We start from the raw sequence: 27,192 nt of genomic DNA on the forward strand, positions 1-27,192 counted from the left end.
AAGAGGTGTTCTTTCAAGTCTATGTACCAAATGCCTTAATGCTGCATTTTTATGCTGTTGGGGGTTGGATGTATTATGTATTATTGTGCCGGTGGCCGTTGGCTTTCTATATATGCCATAGTTAAATCTTTTGGCAACTTTATCAATATTTATCGTGAGGTCTAGATAGTTCATTCCCCATCTTTTTCGGTTTCCATTGTAAATTTTATATTTCCGTGCTGCTTGTTGAGGCACTCCAGTACAAGCTCTTTGTTATTAGTAGTTAAAACGCGTATTATGTCACCCACGTATATAGCATAAAATGACACGCCTAATTAAGACTTCAGCTCCTGTATGTACTTTTCTTCCATGAACACATCTAAAGGAATGGCTGATGTGCGGTTTCCCATTCCAAGACCGTTTTTTTGTCTATATATTTTATTGTTGAATTGAAAATAGTTTTGACGTAAAGTGGTTCTTAGCATATTTGTGATTTGCATACTTTTCACTTTGTTCTTATACTCAGCGTGCTTTGCATGCAGAGTATATTAACTTTTATTGGATAACGGTTGGTTGTACAGGTATAAAGGAATCGAGATAGATATAGACTGCCATATATCAAAATCATCAGTATCAAAAAAAATTGATTGAGCCATGTCCGCCCGTCTGTCCGTCTGTCCGTTAACACGATAGGTTATGTTAGGTTTGGCGGTAGCTACCCTGACAGGTGAAGCTCACTTGGACAACATGAAGGTCCGTTATGATATCACATCCAATAAAATAAAATAACGGTGACGTAGATAAAGCTACTTTGAGAATCATTGGGTAGCAACGATAAAGTTACGAATGATACCGATCTCAACCTTGGATAAATCCTCGGGAGATCGAAATGAGTCGCGACCAAAGTACCTTCGCCTTGTTCTGGCAAAAGCTGGGCAATAAAGCATAAAGTGATGTGATGATTCCACCTCATCGTCCTCCATACAGCTGCAGCATGATGGAGTTTGTAGTATATTGAGACGTACCGCATGGATACCCATTGGACAGTGCCCTGTCAAAACCCCAATGATCATTGATAGGTGAGCCTTAGTGAACCCAATTATTTCAGCAGACCTCCTGCCATCCACTCGGCCAGAAAGATCTTGCTACCCTGCAAGACGTGGTTTCTGCCCAATGTGTGCTGAGCTGACTCGAGGCCCATCTCTGAAGGAGCAATCCACAGGTGGCCAGCGGAATCCCGAAATCCCTACAGCCATCTTCATCCGGTTCAGTTATACCGATGCGAGCTAAGAGATCCGCTTGACAGTTACCCGGGATATCACTATGGCCCGGGAGCCAGATAATCTTAATTTTAAAATAATTCGATGCAATCGCAAGCGAAGTCAGGCACTCCCAGACCACCCTCGAAGACCCCCCCCCTCCAACCTTTCCATCCAACTTCGACCCATCCGTGAACAAGTTAACCGGCCCCATGCCCCAGATAATTTCTCTTCCCCACTCCTCTCTCCTCGGAATGACTCGGGTGGAGCTTGAATAGGGAGCAGTTATCGGCATACAAGAGTCCGTCTTGTCCGGGATAAAGTCGAAACTGGTAAGAAGGCTAGAGTGTCCGAAGTCAGAAAGCACATAGCCCATATCACGAAACCTGACTAACGACCGGGCCGCGGCCGCCTTTCCCGCAATATCTACCGGATATATGTTCGGCGTGACGTTCAGTGCCAAGGTAGATGTTGTTGACACTATAACTTGACTAAATTTTGAGGTATCTTGATGAAATTTGGTACGTATGTTCCTGGACACTCATCTCAGATCGTTATTTAAAATGAACGATATCAGACTATAACTACGCCCACTTTTTCGATATCGAAAATTTGGAAAAACCGAAAAAATGCGATAATTCACTACCAAAGACGGATAAAGCGATGAAACTTGGTAGATGGATTGGCCTTACGACGCAGAAGAAAAAACTAGTAATATTTTGGATTATGGGCGTGGCACCTCCCTCTTTTAAAAGAAGGTTATTTTAAAAGTTTTGTAAGCTGTAATTTGGCAGTCGTTGAAGATATCATGATGAAATTTGGCAGGAACGTTACTACAATTACTATATACATATGTGCTAAATAAAAATTAGCAAAATCGGATGGAGAACATTCCCACTTTTTAAAAAAAAAATTTTAATTTAAATTTCAACAAAAAATTGAAATACTACTGTATATAAGTAAATTATGTCAACATTCAACTTCAGTAATGACATGGTGCAAATGCCTAGAATACTTTTAATGCCATAAGTCGAACAAAAATTTACCAATCCTTGTGAAATTTGGTAGCGGCATAGATTCTATGATTTTCTGTGAAAATGGCCGAAATCGGTTAAAGCCGCGCCCAGTTTTTATACACAACCGTCTGTCCTTCCGCTTGGCTTTATCTTGGTATAAAAAATGGCCGAAATCCGACTATGACCACGCCCACTTTTTCGATATCGAAAATTACAAAAAAATGAAAAAAATGCCATAAGTCTATACCAAATACGAAAAAAGCGATGAAACATTGTAATTGGTAACTTTAGAAAAAACTTTGTAAAATGGGTGTGACATCTACCATATTAAGTAGAAGAAAATGAAAAAGTTCTGCAGGGCGAAATCAAAAGCCCTTGGAATCTTTGGCAGAAATACTGTTTGTGGTATTACATATATAAATAAATTAGCAGTACCCAACAGATGAAGTTCTGGGTCACCCTGGTCCACATTTTGGTCGATATCTCGAAAACGCTTTCACATATAAAACTAAGGGCCACTCCCTTTTAAAACCCTCATTAATACCTTTTATTTCATACCCATGTCATACAAACACTTTATAGAGTCACCCCTGGTACACCTTTATGGCGTTATCTCGAAAAGGCGTCTGCGTATAGAACTAAGGCCCACTGCCTTTTAAATAATCATTCACACCTTTCATTTGATTCCCATATCGTACAAACACATTCTAGAGTCACCCCTGGTCCACCTTAATGGCGATATCTCGAAAAGACGTCCACCTATAGAACTAAGGTCCACTCCCTTTTAAAATACTCATTAACACTTTTCATTTGATACCCATATCGCACAAACACATTATAGAGGCACCCCTAGTCCACCTTTATGACGATATCTCGAAAAGTCGTCCACCTATAGAACTAAGGCCCACTCCCTTTTAAAATATTCATTAACACCTTTCATATGATACCCATATCGTACAAACAAATTCTAGAGTCACCCCTGGTTCACCTCTATGGCGATATCTCGAAAAGGTTTCCACCAATAGAACTAAGGGCCACTTCCTTTTAAAACACTCACTAACACCTTTCATTTGATTCCCATATCGTACAAACACATTCTAGAGTCACCCCTGATCCACCTTTATGGCGATATCTGGAAAAGATGTCCACCTATAGAACTAAGCCACACTCCCTTTTAAAATACTCATTAACACCATTCATTTCATACCCATATCGTACAAACACATTTTAGAGTCACCCCTAGTCCACCTTTATGGCGATATCTCGAAAAGACGTCCACCTATAGAACTAAGACCCACTCCCTTTCAAATAATCTTTAACACCTTTCATTTGGTACCCATATCGTACAAACGCATCCTAGAGTCACCCCTGGTCCACCTTTATGGCGATATCTTGAAAAGAAATCCACCTATAGAACTAAGACCCACTCCCTTTCAAATAACCGTTAACACCTTTCATTTGGTACCCATATCGTACAAACGCATTCCAAAGTCACCCCTGGTCCACTTTTACGGCGATATCTCGAAAAAGCATCCACCTATAGAACTAAGACCCACTCCCTTTCAAATAATCATTAACACCATTCATTTCATACCCATATCGTACACACACATTCTCGAGTTACCCCTGGTCCACCTTTATGGCGATATCCCGAAATTGCGTCCACCTATAGAATTGTGGCCCACTCCCTTTTAAAATACTCTTTAATACCTTCCATTTGATACCCATGTCATACAAACGCATTCCAGGGTTATCCTAGGTGCATTTTCCTCTCAGCTGAGTATGTAATGTTCGGTTACACCCGAACTTAGCCTTCCTTACTTGTGTGTATTATGAACTATTGTTGACTAACTATGTCCAAAGTCTCCGATAGTAGTAGTCTTTTATGTCAAAATATACCAATTTGCTGTTCTTTGTTAATTCTACCGTCTCAGGTTTCTCTATTAGTTCTGTTGTGTTAGGTATTGCATATTCGTTCCTTAGCTCCAGAGTATCTTTTAATATCGTTTTCAAATATTTGGACAGTTTGTAACATGATGCCAATTTAAAATTTATGAGGGGCCTCATTTTTGGATTTTGGATTCTTGGTAGCGCAATTAGTGGAGGAGCCGAAGGGTTCATTTGGACCAATCTATGTGCCTTGTTAGAATCTACTATATTTGGTGCATTTTTTATAGCAGCTTTGATTTGTTTTTGGTATTCATCCGTGGGATCCTCTGATCTGATGATCTCTCGCTTAATATTCATACTGTCACGGATATTAGCATCACTAAGCTATACCATAACTAAGGCGATGCTAAGGCCATGCCAAGCAGTATTTACGTCAATAATCAAATCATGTATACACATATGTAAGGCAGCCGAAAGAGATGTCACACATAGATGCATTTACTTATACGCCTATGTGTACTCGAGAGACTGTAAACTACAAACATTCACATCAATAATTCAATCATTATGTATCTACATAAACGAATAAATAATTGCGTCTACACATATGTACGTATACGAGCAGCGGAGCGGCAATGCACAAACACAAGCATATATCTTATCTGAGTTGTCACAAGAGAGGGCAATAATTTGTGCACGTTGTTGTGGCTGGCGATTTTGTAGCCGAAACTAACTAGTAAGTTCTGGAAATAGAAGAGCCTAGATGTATGCAGCGTAAACTATAAAAGTGGCGCAAGCGAGTACGAAGTAATTCAGTTTGATTTGAGCTGTCAAGCAGTTTCGATTAAGCGATATCTAGCGAGCAATAGCAGTATTATTTTGATAGTAGAGTTTCAATCAGTTTGGTTACTAAGCAAGCTATTCGTTGCAAAGTTTGAGTGTTATTGTGAAGTACTTTAATAAAGGCCATTTTTCCATTATTCAATATTGGAGTTATTTATTCAACAGTTTAGTGATTCGAACTCAGCAGAAGATTGCAAATAAGAGGATTTGCAAATAAATTCGTTACAATTGGTGTCAGAAGAGGAATTGTTGAATAAATTCCAAAGGACAACAAGGACATGGCAAAGTTCAGTGAACTGAAGATCCAGCAACTAAAGAAGGAGTTGGAGACCCGTGGATTGAATACAAGCGGCGTTAAACTTGAACTTCAGGCACGGCTACGAGAGGCAATGGAAGCAGAAGGAATTGATGTGGAAGAGTATGTCTTTCATCTTGATGGCGAGGAGACAACAAAAATTGAAGAGAAAAACGAAACATCGTAAACGGTTACCAGCACAGACTTGAACATGATATTGGCTGCAATATCTGCACAAACATCGACAGTAGCATCAATGTCGTCACAAATGTCATCACAACTGGAAGAGCAAAAGACATATATGGCATCACAACTAGAATCGCAGGAGAACCGTATAACATCCAAGATGGAAGCACAGGAGGCACAAATTTCAGAAATGTCATCGCAAATGTCATCTCATCTGGAAGAGCAGAAGACATATATGGCATCACAACTAGAATCGCAGGAGAACCGTATAACATCCAAGATGGAAGCACAGGAGGCACGTATTTCAGAAATGTCATCGCAAATGTCATCTCAACTGGAAGAGCAGAAGATATATCGCATCCCAGCTGGAATCACATGAGACAAGTATTTCAGAAATGTCGACACAGATTACATCAAAGATGGAAACACAACTGAAAGAGCTAGAGGCGCTTATATCATCAAAACTCGAAGCACATATGTACGAGAAAATAAAGCAGTTTGAGGAAAAATTCGAGGCAGAGGTTTTGAGGTCGTATACAGGAATTGCAACTTAATCGGATGATGTTCTGGGTCACCCTGGTCCACATTTTGGTCGATATCTCGAAAACGCTTTCACATATAAAACTAAGGGCCACTCCCTTTTAAAAACCTCATTAATACCTTTTATTTCATACCCATCATACAAACACTTTATAGAGTCACCCCTGGTACACCTTTATGGCGTTATCTCGAAAAGGCGTCTGCGTATAGAACTAAGGCCCACTGCCTTTTAAATAATCATTCACACCTTTCATTTGATTCCCATATCGTACAAACACATTCTAGAGTCACCCCTGGTCCACCTTAATGGCGATATCTCGAAAAGACGTCCACCTATAGAACTAAGGTCCACTCCCTTTTAAAATACTCATTAACACTTTTCATTTGATACCCATATCGCACAAACACATTGTAGAGGCACCCCTGGTCCACCTTTATGACGATATCTCGAAAAGTCGTCCACCTATAGAACTAAGGCCCACTCCCTTTTAAAATATTCATTAACACCTTTCATATGATACCCATATCGTACAAACAAATTCTAGAGTCACCCCTGGTTCACCTCTATGGCGATATCTCGAAAAGGTTTCCACCTATAGAACTAAGGGCCACTTCCTTTTAAAACACTCACTAACACCTTTCATTTGATTCCCATATCGTACAAACACATTCTAGAGTCACCCCTGATCCACCTTTATGGCGATATCTGGAAAAGACGTCCACCTATAGAACTAAGCCACACTCCCTTTTAAAATACTCATTAACACCATTTATTTCATACCCATATCGTACAAACACATTTTAGAGTCACCCCTAGTCCACCTTTATGGCGATATCTCGAAAAGACGTCCACCTATAGAACTAAGACCCACACCCTTTCAAATAATCGTTAACACCTTTCATTTGGTACCCATATCGTACAAACGCATTCTAGAGTCACCCCTGGTCCACCTTTATGGCGATATCTCGAAAAAGCATCCACCTATAGAACTAAGACCCACTCCCTTTCAAATAATCATTAACACTATTCATTTCATACCCATATCATACACACACATTCTCGAGTTAGCCGTGGTCCACCTTTATGGCGATATCCCGAAAATGCGTCCACCTATAGAATTGTGGCCCACTCCCTTTTAGAATACTCTTTAATACCTTCCATTTGATACCCATATCGTACAAACACATTTTAGAGTCACCCCTGGTCGACCTTTATGGCGATATCTCGAAAAGACGTCCACCTATAGAACTAAGACCCACACCCTTTCAAATAATCGTTAACACCTTTCATTTGGTACCCATATCGTACAAACGCATTCTAGAGTCACCCCTGGTCCACCTTTATGGCGATATCTCGAAAAAGCATCCACCTATAGAACTAAGACCCACTCCCTTTCAAATAATCATTAACACCATTCATTTCATACCCATATCGTACACACACATTCTCGAGTTACCCCTGGTACACCTTTATGGCGATATCCCGAAATTGCGTCCACCTATAGAATTGTGGCCCACTCCCTTTTAAAATACTCTTTAATACCTTCCATTTGATACCCATGTCATACAAACGCATTCCAGGGTTATCCTAGGTGCATTTTCCTCTCAGCTGAGTATGTAATGTTCGGTTACACCCGAACTTAGCCTTCCTTACTTGTGTGTATTATGAACTATTGTTGACTAACTATGTCCAAAGTCTCCGATAGTAGTAGTCTTTTATGTCAAAATATACCAATTTGCTGTTCTTTGTTAATTCTACCGTCTCAGGTTTCTCTATTAGTTCTGTTGTGTTAGGTATTGCATATTCGTTCCTTAGCTCCAGAGTATCTTTTAATATCGTTTTCAAATATTTGGACAGTTTGTAACATGATGCCAATTTAAAATTTATGAGGGGCCTCATTTTTGGATTTTGGATTCTTGGTAGCGCAATTAGTGGAGGAGCCGAAGGGTTCATTTGGACCAATCTATGTGCCTTGTTAGAATCTACTATATTTGGTGCATTTTTTATAGCAGCTTTGATTTGTTTTTGGTATTCATCCGTGGGATCCTCTGATCTGATGATCTCTCGCTTAATATTCATAATGTCACGGATATTAGCATCACTAAGCTATACCATAACTAAGGCGATGCTAAGGCCATGCCAAGCAGTATTTACGTCAATAATCAAATCATGTATACACATATGTAAGGCAGCCGAAAGAGATGTCACACATAGATGCATTTACTTATACGCCTATGTGTACTCGAGAGACTGTAAACTACAAACATTCACATCAATAATTCAATCATTATGTATCTACACAAACGAATAAATAATTGCGTCTACACATATGTACGTATACGAGCAGCGGAGCGGCAATGCACAAACACAAGCATATATCTAATCTGAGTTGTCACAAGAGAGGGCAATAATTTGTGCACGTTGTTGTGGCTGGCGATTTTGTAGCCGAAACTAACTAGTAAGTTCTGGAAATGGAAGAGCCTAGATGTATGCAGCGTAAACTATAAAAGTGGCGCAAGCGAGTAAGAAGTAATTCAGTTTGATTTGAGCTGTCAAGCAGTTTCGATTAAGCGATATCTAGCGAGCAATAGCAGTATTATTTTGATAGTAGAGTTTCAATCAGTTTGGTTACTAAGCAAGCTATTCGTTGCAAAGTTTGAGTGTTATTGTGAAGTACTTTAATAAAGGCCATTTTTCCATTATTCAATATTGGAGCTATTTATTCAACAGTTTAGTGATTCGAACTCAACAGAAGATTGCAAATAAGAGGATTTGCAAATAAATTCGTTACAATTGGTGTCAGAAGAGGAATTGTTGAACAAATTCCAAAGGACAACAAGGACATGGCAAAGTTCAGTGAATTGAAGATCCAGCAACTAAAGAAGGAGTTGGAGACCCGTGGATTCAATACAAGCGGCGTTAGACTTGAACTTCAGGCACGGGAGGCAATGGAAGCAGAAGGAATTGATGTGGAAGAGTATGTCTTTCATCTTGATGGCGAGGAGACAACAAAAATTGAAGAGAAAAACGAAACATCGTAAACGGTTACCAGCACAGACTTGAACATGATATTGGCTGCAATATCTGCACAAACATCGACAGAAGCATCAATGTCGTCACAAATGTCATCACAACTGGAAGAGCAGAAGACATATATGGCATCACAACTAGAATCGCAGGAGAACCGTATAACATCCAAGATGGAAGCACAGGAGGCACGAATTTCAGAAATGTCATCGCAAATGTCATCTCAACTGGAAGAGCAGAAGACATATATGGCATCACAACTAGAATCGCAGGAGAACCGTATAACATCCAAGATGGAAGCACAGGAGGCACGTATTTCAGAAATGTCATCGCAAATGTCATCTCAACTGGAAGAGCAGAAGACATATATCGCATCCCAGCTGGAATCACATGAGACACGTATTTCAGAAATGTCTACACAGATTACATCAAAGATGGAAACACAACTGAAAGAGCAAGAGGCGCGTATATCATCAAAACTCGAAGCACATATGTACGAGAAAATAAAGCAGTTTGAGGAAAAATTCGAGGCAGAGGTTTTGAGGTCGTATACAGGAATTGCAACTTAATCGGCCGGCTGCTTCAGCGAGTAATACGAAGGCAAAAACTCCATCTTTTGACGGTTCTGTTCCTTTCCAGGTCTTCAAGCTACAGTTTGAGAAGACCGCAGCAGTGAACAACTGGAATGCGGAAGATAAAGTTGCTGCACTGTTCGTGGCATTGAAGGGGCCAGCAGCGGAAATCCTACAGACGATTCCCGAAGGAGAGCGGAACAATTATGAAGCATTGATGGCTGCTGTAGAACGACGTTATGGAAGCGAGCATAGAAAACAGATATTCCAAATTGAGTTGCAAAACCGCTACCAAAAAGCAAATGAGACATTGTAGGAGTTTGCTTCAGATATTGAAAGATTGGCTCATCTTGCAAATGCGGACGCACCCGTGGAATACACTGAAAGGGTAAAAATCCAGAGTTTCCTAAATGGCATACGGGACGTGGAAACGAAGCGAGCTATATACGCAAACCCAAAGCTGACATTTGCTGAAACGGTATCACATGCATTGACTCAGGAAACGGTCTCACTATTGAGTAAACCAGCATACAAAGCTCATCGTGTGGAAGTGGAAAGACCAGATTGGGTAGACACAATTTTGGAAGCACTGATGGGATCACAACAGAAAAATGTCGGAGTTATTAAATTTTTCAAGTGCGGCAACCCAGGTCATATTGCACGACATTGCAGCACCGGTCCCAATAGCTCCAGCAATGTGGGTGGCCGTAAACGCAGAGCTGAAGGAGATGAGCAAATTTCCAAGTCCACTCAATCGTTAAACTAAAGCGAGTCAGCCGCAAGGGGCGACAGCTGGCTCCCTCAATTGAATGCCCCATAATCTCTATCTCGCATCTTGGAGGACATGTGGATGGAAAGGAACGGTTACTGACTGTAGATACTGGTGCATCTCATTCCATCATTCGAGCGGATTTAGTCAACAAGAAAATAAGACCATTGCATGGAGCAAGATTGCATACAGCCATTGAAGAAGACAGCACGGTTCTAGGAGAAGTATCATGTGAAGTCGCTATAGGGAACGTCACGGTAGTACACAATTTTATAGTGGCAGAGATTGTTGATGAAATCATAATTGCAGTGGACTTCTTAATCGACCAGGGCATCAAGATCGACATGCAAAGCAAGACGATGCGATATAAGAACATGGATGTACCACTTAATTTCGGCTACGAGAGAGGCTACAGCAGTAAACGAGTGCTAGTGGAAGAGAGTCAGCGAATACCACCAAAATCCGAAGCAATCATCTGGGCAAAGGTTGATGGAGATTGTGGGACAAACAAATTGTGGGTTGTCGAAGCAGCAACAAATCAGCACTGAACATACTTGTAGGAAAAACCCTGGCTATGACAAAACAAGATGGACGTATTCCGGTAAGAGTACTCAATGAGTTCAAGTCACCACTCAAACTGACTAAAGGAGCTATTTTGGGAAGATTTCAAGAGGCTGAAGTAGTTATTAACTGCGAACAGCTCCAGGAACACGTTTCAGCTAGTAATACTGATCTTTCAAATGACATCACGGCATGGACACAGGGGCTAGAGGAAGCATATGAGAGTAAGGCAAAGCAACTGCTCCTAAAGTACGCGAACATAATTGACCAGGATGGTTCTAAACCAGGCCGCACCAATGTTGTGAAACATCAAATTGACACTGGAGATGCGAGGCCGATCCGTCAAGCTCCACGTAGTGTTCCACTGGCGAAGCGGGAAGTTGTGAGTCAAATCATACAAGAAATGAGCGATAGCGGCGTCATCGAACCATCAGCTAGTCCATGGAGCTCACCGGTAGTAATTGTAAAGAAGAAGGATGGAAAAATGAGGTTTTGCGTGGACTACCGGAAGTTGAATGATGTAACGAAAAAGGATAGCTACCCATTGCCAAGAATTGACGATACTCTGGACTCGCTATCTGGTACGAAATGGTTTTCCACACTGGACTTGAAAAGCGGCTACTGGCAAGTGGAGGTGAAGGAGGAAGACAAAGAGAAAACAGCCTTCAGCGTCGGAAATGGTCTTTGGCAATTTACAGTAATGCCCTTTGGACTATGTAATGCATCAGCTACTTTCGAGAGACTCATGGATCAGGTATTGAAAGGACTACATTGGAAAACATGCTTGGTGTACCTGGACGACATCATCGTATTGAGCAAGAACTTTGATGAACATCTTAAGAACTTGGAGGAAGTTGTCCAGAGAATAGCTGGCGCTGGTCTGAAGTTAAGTCCCAAAAAGAGTGCGCTGTTTAAAAAGGCAGTCAATTATTTGGGTCACAAGGTAACGACAGAAGGCATCTGCACGGCGAACAAAAAAATAGAGGCTGTAAAGGATTGGCCAAGACCACAGAAACTACATGAATTGAGAAGTTTCCTTGTGCTGTGCACATATTACCGCCGATTTGTACCAAGTTTTTCCAGCGTAGCCCATAGCCTCCATGAGCTTACAAGAAAAAACAAAGCTTTTAAATGGAAGAAGGAGCAAGAAGTGGCTTTCCAAACATTGAAGGAGCGTTTGTGCACTGCCCCAATATTAGCATATCCGATTCCAGGAGCAACATTTATTCTAGATACAGATGCGAGTGGATATGCTATAGGTGGCGTTTTATCGCAACTGGTCGATGGACAGGAGAAGGTAGTTGCATATTACAGCCGTTCGACTGTTGTACTGTGTTACGCGGAGAGAGCTGTTGGCATTGGTAGAGTGCATTAAACATTTTCACAAATACCTCTACGGCCAGCGATTCCGTGTCAGGACAGATCACGCAGCATTGAAATGGCTTCTGCAGTTCCGTAATCTGGAAGGACAATTGGCACGGTGGATCGAGCGACTTCAAAGCTATGACTTTTCCATTGAGCATCGAAAAGGTAGTACCCATGGAAATGCCGATGCAATGTCACGAAGGCCATGTAATTTGGAATGCAAGCACTGTTCAAAGGCCGAGGCTAAAGAAGACATTATAGATGTCCGGCTAATGACTATAACGTGTACGGATGAATGGGACAAGGAACAACTAAGAAAGTGTCAGCTAGAAGATGCATATCTGTCACATGTTATGCAAGGGCTCAAACGAAACGAAAGACCAAGCAGAGAGGAGATGTCAGCAGAGAGTCCCATTGCGAAGTCATATTGGGCACAGTGGAACAGTTTAGAATTGATATCCGGTTGCCTTCATCGAGTATGGGAAAGTGAGGATGTTCAATGCAAGAAGAAACTGATAGTTGTTCTCAGAAAGAGGATTCCTGACGTGCTCAGCGAACTGCACAATGGTCCAAGTGGAGGTCATCTTGGAATCACCAAGACACTCGAGAAAATTAAGCAGAGATTTTGTTGGGTTGGTTGCCGTCAGTCGGTCACCGAGTGGATTGCCAATTGCGAGGTATGCAACAGAGCGAAAGGGCCCAAAACCCGAAGTCATGGCCAGATGAAGCAGTATATTTCAGGTGCACCATTTTAAAGGATCGCCATGGAGGTCCATTTCCTACTAGCAACCGCGGAAACAAATACGTACTGGTGGTTATGGATTATTTCAGTAAATGTCCAGAGGTAACCCAATCCCAAACCAAGAAGCAGAAACAGTAGCAGAAGTGGTTAAAAACGAATGGGTTGCAAGGTATGGTGTACCAATGGAGTTACATTCTGACCAAGGCAGGAATTTTGAATCAGCTGTGTTCCAAGAAATGTGCAAGAAGTTGGGCATTCGAAAAACATGGACAACTGCATTGCATCCTCATGTCCGATGGTATGGTGGAACGTGTCAATAGAACATTGGAGGAGCATTTAAGGAAAATAGTAGACAAGTACCATAAGGACTGGGATACACATATAGCATTATTCTTGATGGCCTACCGATCGGCAGTACATGACACAACAGGCCAAACTCCCGCAAAGGTAATTTTTGGCAATGACCTTCGACTGCCAGCTGATTTGAAGTATGGGATAGATGCCGATGCGGAGAGGAATGTCAAGAAATCCACTGATGTCTTAGAAGAAGAGCTGATAGAGATACACGATCTGGTAAGGCAACGAGCAAAGATTATGAGTGACAAGATGAAAGCGAGGTACGATAAAGCAATTAATTCGGAAGGGTTTCAGGAAGGAGATTTGGTGCTGCTATACAACCCACAACGAAAAAAAGGTTTGTCGCCGAAATTGCAGTGTAACTGGGAAGGCCCATACAAAGTTGTAAAACGGATCAACGATGTAGTGTACCGCATACAAACCACGAACCAAAATGAAAGTGGTTCATTTGGAGAGATTAGCAGCGTTTAGATCGAGAGATTTGTCTGATCGGGACGATCAGACTTAGGTGGAGGGCAGTGTCACGGATATTAGCATCACTAAGCTACACCATCACTAAGGCGATGCTAAGGCCATGCCAAGCAGCATTTACGCCAATAATCAAATCATGTATACACATATATAAGGCAGCCGAAAGAGATGTCACACACAGATGCATTTACTTATACGCCTATGTGTACTCGAGAGACTATAAACTACAAACATTCACATCAATAATTCAATCATTATGTATCTATATAAACGAATAAATAATTGCGTCTACACATATGTACGTATACGAGCAGCGGAGCGGCAATGCACAAACACAAGCTTATATCTTATCTGAGTTGTCAATAGAGAGGGCAATAATTTGTGCACGTAGTTGTGGCTGGCGATTTTGTAGCCGAAACTAACTAGTAAGTTCTGGAAATAGAAGAGCCTAGATGTATGCAGCGTATACTATAAAAGTGGCGCAAGCGAGCAAGAAGTAATTCAGTTTGATTTGAGCTGTCAAGCAGTTTCGATTAAGCGATATCTAGCGAGCAATAGCAGTATTATTTTGGTAGTAGAGTTTCAATCAGTTTGGTTATTAAGCAAGCTATTCGTTGCAAGGTTTGAGTGTTATTGTGAAGTACTTTAATAAAGGCCATTTTTCCATTATTCAATATTGGAGTTATTTATTCAACAGTTTAGTGATTCGAACTCAACTGAAGATTGCAAATAAGAGGAATTGCAAATAAATTAGTTACAATACTGTACTAATACCTCTTGGCTTTTTGTTATCCAAACTTTGCTAGATATCCGTTGAAGCGGTAGAGTTTTGGCGAAAATCACGAACCCGTTTCGATCCAGATGATCTTTATTACTCTGATCCTCATACTGTACTAACACCTCATAGTTTTTTGTGGCACAAGCATTTGTCGATAGTTGCTAAAGCGTTTGAGGTATCGTAGAAACACTAGAATACACTATTTACGTTGATATAAGTTCAAAAGATTGGCTACAGACTGGGGTAGAACTGATACGGAAAAAGTTGGAGAAAGCGGCAACGAATTTTGTGACAAGTCCCATAACGCCGTTCACTGCAGCCGTAGATGCAACTATACCCAGTCTCGCAATGGAAAATTTTAAAGACATAAATAAAATGAATTTCACCCATAATTATTATATTGGGAGTTTTATAATATAATTTGTTTGATAATTATGATGATGGTTCTTTAAAAAGTCCGACAAAAATAATTATTTATGATTCATACAATTTTACTTAACTTGTTAATATTATATAATTATTTTTTTTTTGTTCATATTGCAAAGTAATAATTCGTTTCGACATTGTTATATTTATTATATCCTTGAAATATAAGTCTCATTTTTTTTAGATGATTACTTGTCTAGATTAAGGGAAGTGTTTCTATGACGCAAAATCAATCCCATTTTTTTCTTCGTTTTTAGGACGTTTGAGAATTTTTTGTTATCATTCCTTTCATTCTGGGACAATCAGGGCCGCAGAAAGCCGAGCCGGGCCCCTGGGACAGTTCGCGTTTACGGGCTCCCCTAAAAAATAAACCCAATCCAGTAAAAAAAATAACATAACATACATAAATTTTTCAATTCACATTGTCAGTTTTATTTCATATAAAATAAGATTTACTTACATAGATAAATGAAATGTTAGATTTCATTGTTTGATTTGCTTACATTAACTTTTTCTAAATATGTACATTTTAAGAGCTTGAATCAGCCAAGGAAAACCTTCCGTGCTTTTTGGTCTGCGAATATGGAAATTCAAAACTAATGCTGCGAGCAAGGCTGGACTTCAATGCCAATGTTCCAAGGCTTGTCAAGCGATTTTGGCTCATGTAGAACGTAAAAAATTTTTCACGCGAGACAATAGACTAAAAGAACGCTCCCCTTCAGCCGCACTGACTGGAAGTGTTCAAAATATTCTTAATGCCATGCATATGTTCGGAAATAATACTTCCATCCTCAAGTCATGAAATTTGTTCAAAATTTTGAAATGGTGGCAGCGAATCACATCCCAAATTTGCTAAGTGGATGGCTTTGAGATGAATGATTTCATCTATTAGTTCCGTAGAAATATCGATACCATAAATCGTGCAGAATGCCGCTGCCTTTTCTGTGAGCTATTCTTCCGACAGATCCTGATACTTCCACAAAAAACTGAATTTAATCACAATGTCATTTACGGCTTCGAAACGTCTTGTCATGTTACCAATCCACCAGTCCAAAAGAAAGTAAAAAACTTGCTGTTTGAATTGAATCACACTCAGGTGATTCGCCAGGTAATTGATCGAACTGGTGCTTTGTTATCTTCCTTCTTTTCTCTGAGAAAGGTATTCACAACTCCTATACTCCCTGCCAGAACCTTACTCCTATACTCCCTGCCAGAACCATTGATCCCTGAACTTCTTCAGCTCTTCAATCAGCCTACGTATATTTTCTGTTTCCACGTCCAGTGTGGCATTTCTAGCTTGCAGTACCAGATTTCGATGGTTACCGTCAACACTTTGAGTCAAATTGAGGCTACGAGTATACACTCAAATTTCCCCATACATGCTTCAATACCTTTCAAATCCGTTACTGTTTCTGAACTCAGATTCAAAAGCTTGATTTCATCAATAGCTTTCAATATTTGGGGAATGTGAGTTGCGAAAGGTTTCACACTATCCACACGAGCAGACCATCGTGTTTGTGCAAGGAGCAATTACTTTTTTCCTTGAGAATTTCCCATCTCTGAGGGCTTGCGCTAAAGATATTATACAATTTCTGCATAATACAGAAAAATGTGATGACTTCTGCACAACATTCAGCAGCTTGCACTCCACACAAATTTAAAATATGACAAGCACATGGTGCAAATATTGCCAGGGAGTTATCTCTCAGGATATGACTCAGCGCTCTTTTGTAATGACCGCTCTTATTACTGCCATTATCATGCCCTTGCCGACGGCAATCATCCAGTGGAATATTGTGCTTTTTTAGAGTGCTGCGAATCAGCTCAGCGATAGCTTCTCCTATTTTTGCGTTACAATCGACAAACTCTAAGAAGCGTTCTTGGATTTTCCATTTTCCGGAGCCCCTGCCTGATAAAACATAACGCAATATAAAAACAGTCTGCTCAATATGCGCCGAATCAGGGGTTGCAGCCACTATTATTACACAGTAATATTTGACGGAGTTTCTCTCGCCTTCTATCTTTCTAATTACTTGAATTGCACAGATTTCTATGAACTCATTTTGTGTTCCATCAGACGAATAATGTGCTTGAAGACGATTCTTTTTCGTTTGAGATTCCCTCACCTTCTCCAAATGTTCATGCAATAGGTGGTCATAATTGCTGATCGGTTCCAAAACACCACGAAAGTTTCCATTTTTGGATTTCCGATCAATGAATTATCCCCTCTAAATGCCAATCCTTTTTCTCCAGGAAATAAAATAAAATCAAGAATTCTGCGAAGTAACTCTCTCCAGGGAGCTGCTTCATTTTTAAGGGTTTCCGCGAAGAGAAAATCCACTGAACTTGCATTTCGAATTCTCATTTCATATTGGCGCCACTCTATATAGCAAGTTTTATGATTTTGACTATTTTCATGTTCAGGAATTTTGTCGTGTAACCTCTTCCAACCTTTTTCTTTAGAATAACCTGAACATTTTGTCAAAGCTGATCGGGTATTTTCGGAAATTTTTCTGAAAAGCCGGCATGGAAAACAGAAAAGCGCTTCTTTTTTTGCACTCCAAACGAGCCAATCACACCTTACTTTTTCTCGGTTTTTTTTTTTTTTTAGAGTAAGTAAGTCGCCTAAGCTCAGAATTTCACGGAACTTTGAAGTGTCCATTATGGACAGGACCCACTGGGAAATAGGGAATCCTTATAAGGACCCTGACTCAGAGGTCTGGTACACGGATGGATCGAAATTTGATGACGGAAGAACGGGAGCTGGCATATATGGGCCAAACTTCAAAAAATCGATACCAATGGGATGTTACCCCACCATATTTCAGGCAGAAATTCATGCAATAGAAGTCTGTGGTAGAGAATGTCTGCGGAGAGGCTCAACATCGAAGACCATCTACATTATGTCGGACAGCCAGGCGGCACTACGTGCCTTGCAATCCTACACAGTTACATCTAAGCTATTGGATGAATGCACTGAAATCCTTAATGCCCTGGGAGCCAAAAACAAGGTTTTGTTAGGATGGGTTCCCGGACATCAGGGACATGAAGGTAATGAACATGCAGATTACCTAGCAAAGCAGGTTGCTACATGGTCCAGAGCCCTTTTGTTAACTCACAAATGCACACACCAGGGAAACTATAAGTAACTGGAAAACGAAACAATTCAGACGCCACTGGATTAATTGGCCAGGGCTAAGGCAGGCCAAACTGTTTATACTTCCGGCAACAAAAGTATCAACCAAACTCATTAACCTAAGCAGGGAGGACCTAAGAACTCTTACTGTGTACTACACGGGACACTGCGGTCTACGATATCACCTAAGTAAATTAAATCTATCTGATACCCAAATTTGTCGTTTCTGTGAACTGGATGATGAAACGCCGGTTCACATTCTCTGCGAATGCGTCGCTCTAGCTAGGCAGAAACTATCCCATCTAGGTGGTGGAACGCTTAATCCCTATGTGATATGGAGTAAAAAGCCTGAAGAGGTACTTAGATACATCAAGAGCCTCCAGATACAAAGTTAGGCTGAAAGGTCTTGTACAATGAATCTACACAAAGGTCGCAGTGCTTCCAGACCTATTAATAATAATAATAATAATGATTTGAAAGAAATGGCGACCACTTAAGTCGTTGGGAAGTCGAAATAAAATGTGATTTTAAGTAAGTTGAAGGATTTTTGAAAGATAGGGCTTATAAAATTGTTCCGAAAACGTTTATCTAACTTAAAATCACATTTTATTTCGACTATGACTATGCCCCATAGTATTTGATCGGATGCTTATTATTTTAGTTAAGTGATTTTCAATTTTAAAACAATTTTTTGTAGCAACAAAATATGTATGTATCTATGAAATCCTAGTTATGGTACTGTCAATACTCCTTTGCCTTGCCGGGCGCCCAAAATTCTTCCGGGCCCCATGTACTCTGGGTACCCTACGGATGCGATCGCATTTTCCAGAAATGTGGCATAGCATTTTGGGCGTGGTTTTACAAATCTTGTTTATATATATTGCGTAAGATTATCCAATAGCGGTCATCAATGTCCCGTTTTTGCTCCGTTCTCCCTTGAGGAATGGTTGTTGTTGTTGTTCTTGTAGCGATAAGGAAACTCCCCGAAGGTTTTTTATAACGTAGATATTTTGTCTCAGAATTTACGAATTCCCTTTGTATTTTATACTGTCGTCCATTGAAATCCTTCTAAGACAGCACTATTTGTTCATCTTGTGTTTCCAACTGCGATACCATATACATATGTACATATGACTTCTGTTTTTCCTGATGTTCTTTTATTTCAAGCGACACCTTTGCTTAAATTGTTCGTGATATCTAAGTCGCTCAAATATCCTTTTGTTTTTAGATCGCCGCAGGACCCTAATTTTCCTCCATCTTATCTGATATCTCATCCGTTTCAGGATTTAAGACATATTTTTTTATGGTGGTGCCTTCCGATTCCATAGCCCGTTGTTGGCACTTTTCAATTTCTGATTCCTTTCCCGCAGGATCTTCAATTCACTGAAATTTGCCATATCTTTGTCTCACTTGAGTGTGACTTGGCGCTAATTCACTTACAACTATTTAAATCATGTATAAGCCAGCGTCGACTGGGCGGGCGTTTTTGCAGATATACCTACAAGAGTACGGAAAAGTTAGCGACAACTGCCATGCATATATCTTGCTTTCCGTTTGCCTTTTATAGCCTGGCAGAGCGGGAGCGTCCACATCGCATCCCTAGGTTATGCGCACATCACATATCTTGAAAGCTAGTTTCATTTATCTCCTATCTACTAATACTCTCTTACTCTTTTTCGCTATCCTTATTCGTCTTGTGTTTGCGTTGCACTTGTTATAACAGCGTCCTCTTGATCTGCGGGAGTTATAGCATAGTCATGTGCGATACTCCATAAAACTGGCTGGAAAACAAAAAGAATGAAAACCGAAAATTTAGTTTACTACTACAGTTAATTGACCAAATCTCTTTAATAAGATCAGAACGAAAACTTAGTCATAAAATTGTAATGTAATCCAATTCCAATTATAGCCGCCTGTGTTATAAAAATGTTCCATCACGCTTTCAACCAAAAAACTTTTGTCAGAGGAATCAGCAAGTATTTGAGTAAATAGTAAGTTTTACTTCATTGAGAAACCAATCTATGATATAAATAACACGAACTGATCAATAACATATAATATGAAGATCTTTTCACCTCCTTTAAGTCAATATGCTGTGGCCAACGAGACAGATCTATTCAATGAAGTGCAAGCAGCAGTTGCTCAGGATTTAACGTTTAGCCATCTAGAATGGAGTCATCATTCTGTTGGTAATATTATGTACTCATGGACGCATAGCGAATGGATTCCGATAGTGAGTATTGTACGAGACTATGAAAAGAACACCATCACCATACGGCAACGCTCAAAAGATCAGAATACCAGCGAACATTGGTGGATACCACTGAACTTCGCAAGTGCATCTCAACCAGAGTTTGAGCGTACACGTGCCGATTATTTTATGCCTCCCATACCAGAAGTAACGCTGAACGCAAACGAATTAGGCATTGAATTGCGAAACAACGATTGGCTTATCGTCAATAAGCAACAAACAGGTTTTTATCATGTACATTACAATGATGCAAATCTCTGGCTGATTGCTAAGCAACTTCATGACGATCATACAGTTATACATCCTCTCAATCGAGCAGCGATCTTTCAAGATATGGGACCTCTAATTGAGAATAACGAAATACAATCGGTGGATGTTATATTCGAATTGTTGCAGTATCTACAATACGAGGATAATCTAATACCATGGAATCAAGTAGCCGATACAATTGAATTTCTCGGCAAAAATCTTTTTGGTACCAGCTCACACAAACTTTTTAATCACTTTGTGCGCCAACTGATCAGACCGTTGTTTAGGCGCCTTTTCGAGACGCCATTGCATGAAAATCTAACAAATACTGATTTGATGGCAAGACAAAAAGTCCTGGAAATGGCGTGCTTGGTCGATTTAAGGGAATGTCTAGACTACACACACAATCTCGCGCGAGAATCCATATTCAGGAATGTAAAATTCAGCAACGATATGAGTTATTATGCCATGGATGAAACTATACTCTGTTTAGGCGTGAAATATCTCAGCGATGAGGAATTCAATGAGATCTTGAATATACTTTCGAAAGCTGAGCGAGAAACTCCTTGGTACGATGATCTAATTTATTCGCTGCGTTGTACACAGAGTCCATCACATCTGCAGCAATATCTAAATCTTTTGTTATGCGAGAATTCCACAAAAAGTATTATGAACGATAGTGATTCTATGATGTATTTGCTTTACTTGTTTAAAAGTAATCGTGCCGCACGTCCGGTTATGTGGAATTTCTTTGAGAACCATTATCGTGTTCTTTGCCAATCGCAAATGTTTATCGAGAACTTTAATCGGATTGCTGAGTACATGACGAAATACCAACGTAGCATGGTAAATTTCAAAGCACATTATTGAGAGGCAAAGCTTGTTAACGAATAAAATTTAAACTTGTATTTCTTTTCAGTTTCTGGATCTGCATAGTAAGATTGCTAATGAGCTAGAGAAAGTAGGACGTCAAAGCAGCCTTATTGCCAACGATTCGCCTCATGTTGGTAAAAAAGTTAAATTAAGTGAAACATTCCTTGAGAAATTCAATGATCAAATTTACGAATGGTTAAAACGACATCACCAATCCACATTCGCTGCATCATTAGGTGCGCGTAGTAGTGCCGCACAAATTGGTCGGTTGTTTCGTGTAGCGGGAAAATTCCTAAGGAAAATGCAAGAAAGAAAGTTGAGATTATAGCTGCATGTTATTAAGACACACATCTTTTATAAAGAACGATTTATGGCTTAATTAAAGTAAATTAAAATTGTAATCAAAAATCGTATAATCTCTCAGTGATTGAGTAATTGGAAAAGATATAAAGAGCTATTATCATACGATGTTTCTATCCTAACTATTTCGCTTCCCAAGGCATGTACCGGAGCGACTCGGGATTTTTCCCGACCAAGGACTGTCATTTCAGTGTGACCCCATTTAATTTGTTTCGTCCATCCCACAAATTATCATCCTCCCAGCAGCTCCTTGCAGCAGGACTGCTCCATACTCTCTTACTCCGGGAAGGCATCGAATCCAATTCGGGTCCGTCTCCTGACCCCGATCCTGAGAAATGGTTTTCCTGCATCTGCCGGAAAAGAATCTTTTTAGGACGGTCATACTCTGTTCAGTGTTTCTCGTGCAAGGGATAGTTGCATCGGACAGGTTGTTCTGGGCTTGATCCCAAAACCCGACGTCGACGTAACTTTTATAAATCTTTTGTGGCTCCTTGCTGTTCACGCCCAAGGGCGTCCCGTAGTCTACGTCTAAGCGCCCCCCACTACCCTCCAGCAGCCCCGCTGCTCAGCAAGCCACAACAAGTACCCGCTGCTGCTCGCGCCCACGGCGCCAACAACTCAAACAGCTGATACCACTCATAACTACTACCTTCGTAGTAGAGTTGGTAGCAATGCTGAGCATCAGCCCCAGCCCCCGTCTTCTCCCCCCTCTTTTCCGGCAGCAATCGTGCAGGTCAGGGAAACAGACTCTTAGTCCCTACCTCCGTTTGCACCGTCTGCCAGCACAGAATATATAGGTTTGCGACATCCGCCCAATGCAGCTCCTGCCTTGGGTGGTGCCACTTTCCTAGATGTTCTGGTCTCCGCGACGGCAACCCCCCGACGGGTTTCATCGCGCCATGTTGCCAGGTCGCAAACCCAAATCATCCGGGTACCCCAATGCTTGCCCAAGGACGCCCAGTCCCAGGGCCACAACAGCAATTGCGTCCTGGCCTTCCACAACCCAGGAGTAGTCACTCGTCACTTACCCCCAGAGTGGCGGCGTCTCCCCTTATACACTTCAGAATTCTGCAGTTAAACTGTAATGGACTAACTGGGAAGATTACGGAGATAGTCGATTTCATAAAGCGGCACAACATCCGCATTGCTGCGATTCAAGAGACTAAACTCACAGCAAGATCTGCATTGCAGACCTGCTCTGGGTATAATGTCCATAGGAAAGACCGCGAGAGCAGAAATGGAGGCGGCCTCGCGTTAATCATACACCACTCTGTGCAATATTATATATTTGATCCTGGCATCGACCGCAGGGACAAGGTCTTAGAACGTCAAGGCCTATCTGTCCGGTCAGGCGATGCAAACCTAGAAATCATCAACATCTACATCTCTCCTGCCACCTGTTTCCCCAGTGGATACCGCCCTAATATCAGGGCCTTACTTACTGGCAACAATCGCATTATCTTTGGCGATTTCAATGCCCATCATGATCTATGGCATTCAAACTTGCGTGCGGACAGTAGGGGTGAGATGCTGGCGGATCAAATAGAAGAAACGACGATCTGCACAATAAACGGAGACGCCCCCACACGTATGGTAGAAAGCTGTCACAGCTCGCCAGATATCTCAATCGTGAGCGCAGAACTCGTAAACTGCGTCAACTGGCAGCCGATGGTAACATTGGCATCCGACCACCTGCCCATACTTATTTCGCTCGAGCGTACCGCCGACTTCATTGTCACTGAAAAACGCACTTTCATAGACTTCAAAAAAGGAAAGTGGGAAGAATATAAATCCTTTACAGACAACCGCTTTGCTGCCCTCCCTATCCCGACTGATGCCCGCCAAGGGGAGCGCGCCTTCCGTAAGGTCATTGAATCCGCCTCGGCACATTTCATTCCCGCCGGGAGAATTCCCGAAATCCGGCCCCACTTCCCGGCGGAGGCCACAAACTTAGCGAGGGAACGTGACCTTATAAGACAGCTTGATCCAGGCGACCCCCAAAATAAGGGATATAAACCAACGCATCAGATTGCTTGTGGATGAACACAAGCGGGCGAAATGGGAGGAGCACCTAAGGGGTTGTAACCTCTCTACCGGTGTGGGTAAACTTTGGTCCACCGTAAAGTTCCTATCGAATCCGACTAGGCACAAAGACAAAGTTTCCATCGCCTTTGGCGACAAAGTGCTGTCGGATGCTAAAAAATGCGCGAGCGCTTTCTGCCGACAATATATAATGCATCCTACGGTCTCTTTCCACCTTTGTTATACCCGAGAAATGGAAAATGGCCAAGATGATCCCGCTACTAAAGCCTGGGAAACCAGCTAACATAGGTGAGCCGTATCGTCCGATATCTCTCCTATCGCCAGTGGCAAAGACGCTTGAAGCCATTTTGCTCCCTTATTTCCAAGAAAATTTGCAGCTAGCCCCTCATCAGCATGGCTTCAGAAAACTCCATAGCACTACCACCGCGCTAAATGTCATTAGCACCCAGATAAATTGCGGTTTAAATCAATACCCCCACCATAGAACAGTACTCGTAGCGCTAGACCTATCAAAAGCTTTTGATACGGTCAACCATGGCTCGTTACTGCAAGACCTGGAAGGGTCTACCCTTCCCCCATGTCTTAAAAGGTGGACCGCAAATTATCTGGGTGGTCGGCATGCATCGGTGCAATTTAGAAACGAAACATCAAAACCAAGGAGAATTAAACAAGGGGTGCCACAGGGTGGTGTCCTATCCCCACTTTTGTTTAATTTCTACATATCTAAGCTACCTTCACCACCGGAAGGAGTCACAATCGTTTCCTACGCCGATGACTGCACAATAATGGCCACAGGCCCAGGCCCGAAGATCGATGTGCTATGCAATAAAATTAACGGCTACCTCCCTGATCTCTCCAGTTTTTTCGCCTCGCGAAACCTGGCATTATCACCGACTAAATCTTCCGCGACCTTATTTACAACATGGACGTCCCAAATGTCGACCATTTTAAACATCCACGTCGATGGCACTACGCTATCGACTGTCCCACGCCCCAAAATCTTGGGTGTGACGTTTGATCAGGATCTACATTTTGGTGAGCACGCAGCCGCAATTGTTCCGAGAATTCAGAGCCGTAACAAAATCCTCAAATCCCTCGCTGGCAGTACCTGGGGAAAAGATCAAGAAACGCTCGTGACTACATACAAAGCAATTAGCCAGCCGACTGCTCTCAGAATCGCCTCGGGCTGTCTTCTTATGTCCCCAGAACACTATCTGCATAATGAGGCGAGAATACTCCCCATCAGGGAGAGAAATAAGATGCTGACCAAACAGTTCCTGTTGAATACACAGCAACCTGGGCATCCCAACAGACATCTGATTGATGAACCAGCACCGCCTAGGGGCTTAAGGAGTCATCTCCGTAAGCATTTTGAGGAAATACGGCACCTGAGAACACAGCCGTATGAAGTGAAAAAACACAAGCAGGTCCTTGGTGAACTCCATAAACAGGCGTCGGACCTTTATGCCGGGAATTGCCCGGTGAATACAGTACTTAAAGAAAATTATCCAAAACTCGCGGAAGAGGAACGCATACTCCCCAGGGAAACGCGTGTCACTCTTGCTCAACTTCGTTCTGGATACTGTAACAGGTTAAACTCTTACCTATCCAGAATCAACCCCGACATACAAAATGTATGCCCCACTTGCAATGTGTCCCCACATGACACCAACCATCTCTTCAATTGTAATGTGGAACCAACGCCTCTAACACCCCTTTCATTATGGTCCACCCCTGTTGAAACGGCAAGTTTCCTTGGACTCCCGTTAGAGGATATTGATGACAATTTGTGATCGGTCGCGGCTATTAGGTGGGACGAGCATTGCTAAAACAACAACAACAACATCCTAACTATTTAGTTCTAATGAAAATAACAACAAAAACTGTGAATGAGGTAAATTGCATGTCGAAAAATCATTCCCATTCTTCTTATTCGGAAGAAGTTGACTTTTCTATTTTTGAAGGTAGGTGCCGAAGGTTATAAATTTCGGCTTCATTTTCTACAATGCGTTCGCTACATATAATCAAGGACGGTCAATTTCTAATGAGAGCGTCGCGCAAAAAAACTTGTTTTTGGCGCAGTAAATTCCACAAATGTGTAAACCAGGTCGGAACGTTGCCCAGGTCAACAAAATATTTCGCAAGCCCACGTTCTGATATAATATATGTATACTTATGCACAAACTACCTGCAATGGTTGCAAGACTTCGCTATTTTTTTTTTTTTTTTTTCAAATATACATAGCTGACCTTCAAAAAAGTATACATAAAGGGAGTTCAGGTTTTGAGCAAATATGTAGCATATTTAAAAAAAAAAAAAAACTAACAAAAAACACGACTATATATTTGCAAGCGAAATAAACGCGACGAACTTCGCCTGGTCAAAAATAGAATCCCCGTAAATACTTGATGGTGAACACAATGAAAGCGAAGAGCGAGATTTACGCGACGGAATTTTGCGACGATAGATTTATTTCTAAAAAAATTTTTTTTTTACATATAATTCATAATTTTACTGCCAAAACACGTGGGATGGATATCGAAAGACGTGTTTCGGTATAATTATTAATAAACCGGCTATTGATTAATATTAATAAAAACTAAAAGGAAATTAGCAACAACATTTGCTAAATTTTTTCAATCAAACCGGCGTACGTGCGCTGTCAAAAATGTAAGCTCATTCAAGCTTATGAAAACGTACGTAACGTGTGCCGTATATATGTAAACTGTATTTTTTAAATTAAAGGGTTATAATATTAATGTTCGCCCTCGGGATTAAGATTCCTGAGACCAAACGTGTCTTTCGATACAGCTCTTAATGTTTTGGGAGTATTTTAGCAGTCAAGTGCTAAGGCAAAAAATTAAAAAAGTTTTAATTGATTTCATCTTTGTTTCTGTAAATGGCCACTCTGAATAAAAAGCGTCCGAAAATTTCACCCGGCATTTTGTTTTGAGTAGACGAACATCTGCGCGTAATACGAAAAATGTATACATGTAAAAATGGCGTACATCGTCGTCGCTCGGCATTGTGCTTACAGCTTAACATAAAATAAAAAACCTAGTTTATTTTTTCAACACTGAAAAGCAAACAAACTACTGTCAATACAAAACAAAAAGTGCAAAGAAAAAAATTAAAAGGAAAAAAGTCGTTAACGATCCGTAGCTCATAATTGCTATAGCAATGTTTCAACATCAAACACAACT

The 27,192-nt window shown here is 41.1% G+C and overlaps 1 protein-coding gene across 7 annotated transcripts in view; it reads left to right on the plus strand.

Moving 5' to 3' along the window:
* Nucleotides 1–21,994, plus strand: part of LOC137237141 (aminopeptidase N) — a 222,555-nt gene extending 200,561 nt beyond the window's left edge. For 5 of the 7 annotated variants that reach the window (XM_067760433.1, XM_067760434.1, XM_067760430.1 and 2 more), the window contains 3 exons: nucleotides 20,123–20,204; nucleotides 20,299–21,559; nucleotides 21,633–21,994. In XM_067760433.1, coding sequence (XP_067616534.1) covers nucleotides 20,123–20,204; nucleotides 20,299–21,559; nucleotides 21,633–21,914 — 1,625 coding nt within the window. In that variant the 3' untranslated portion in view covers nucleotides 21,915–21,994. Of the gene's footprint in view, nucleotides 1–13,078; nucleotides 21,560–21,632 lie in introns of those variants that run through there. The other 2 variants (XM_067760437.1, XM_067760435.1) reach the window with 2 other exon arrangements.
* Nucleotides 21,995–27,192: the final 5,198 nt, after the last annotated feature.

Source organism: Eurosta solidaginis, chromosome 1, assembly GCF_040869045.1.
Source record: "Eurosta solidaginis isolate ZX-2024a chromosome 1, ASM4086904v1, whole genome shotgun sequence".
In the NCBI taxonomy this organism is placed as follows: Eukaryota; Metazoa; Arthropoda; class Insecta; order Diptera; family Tephritidae; genus Eurosta; species Eurosta solidaginis.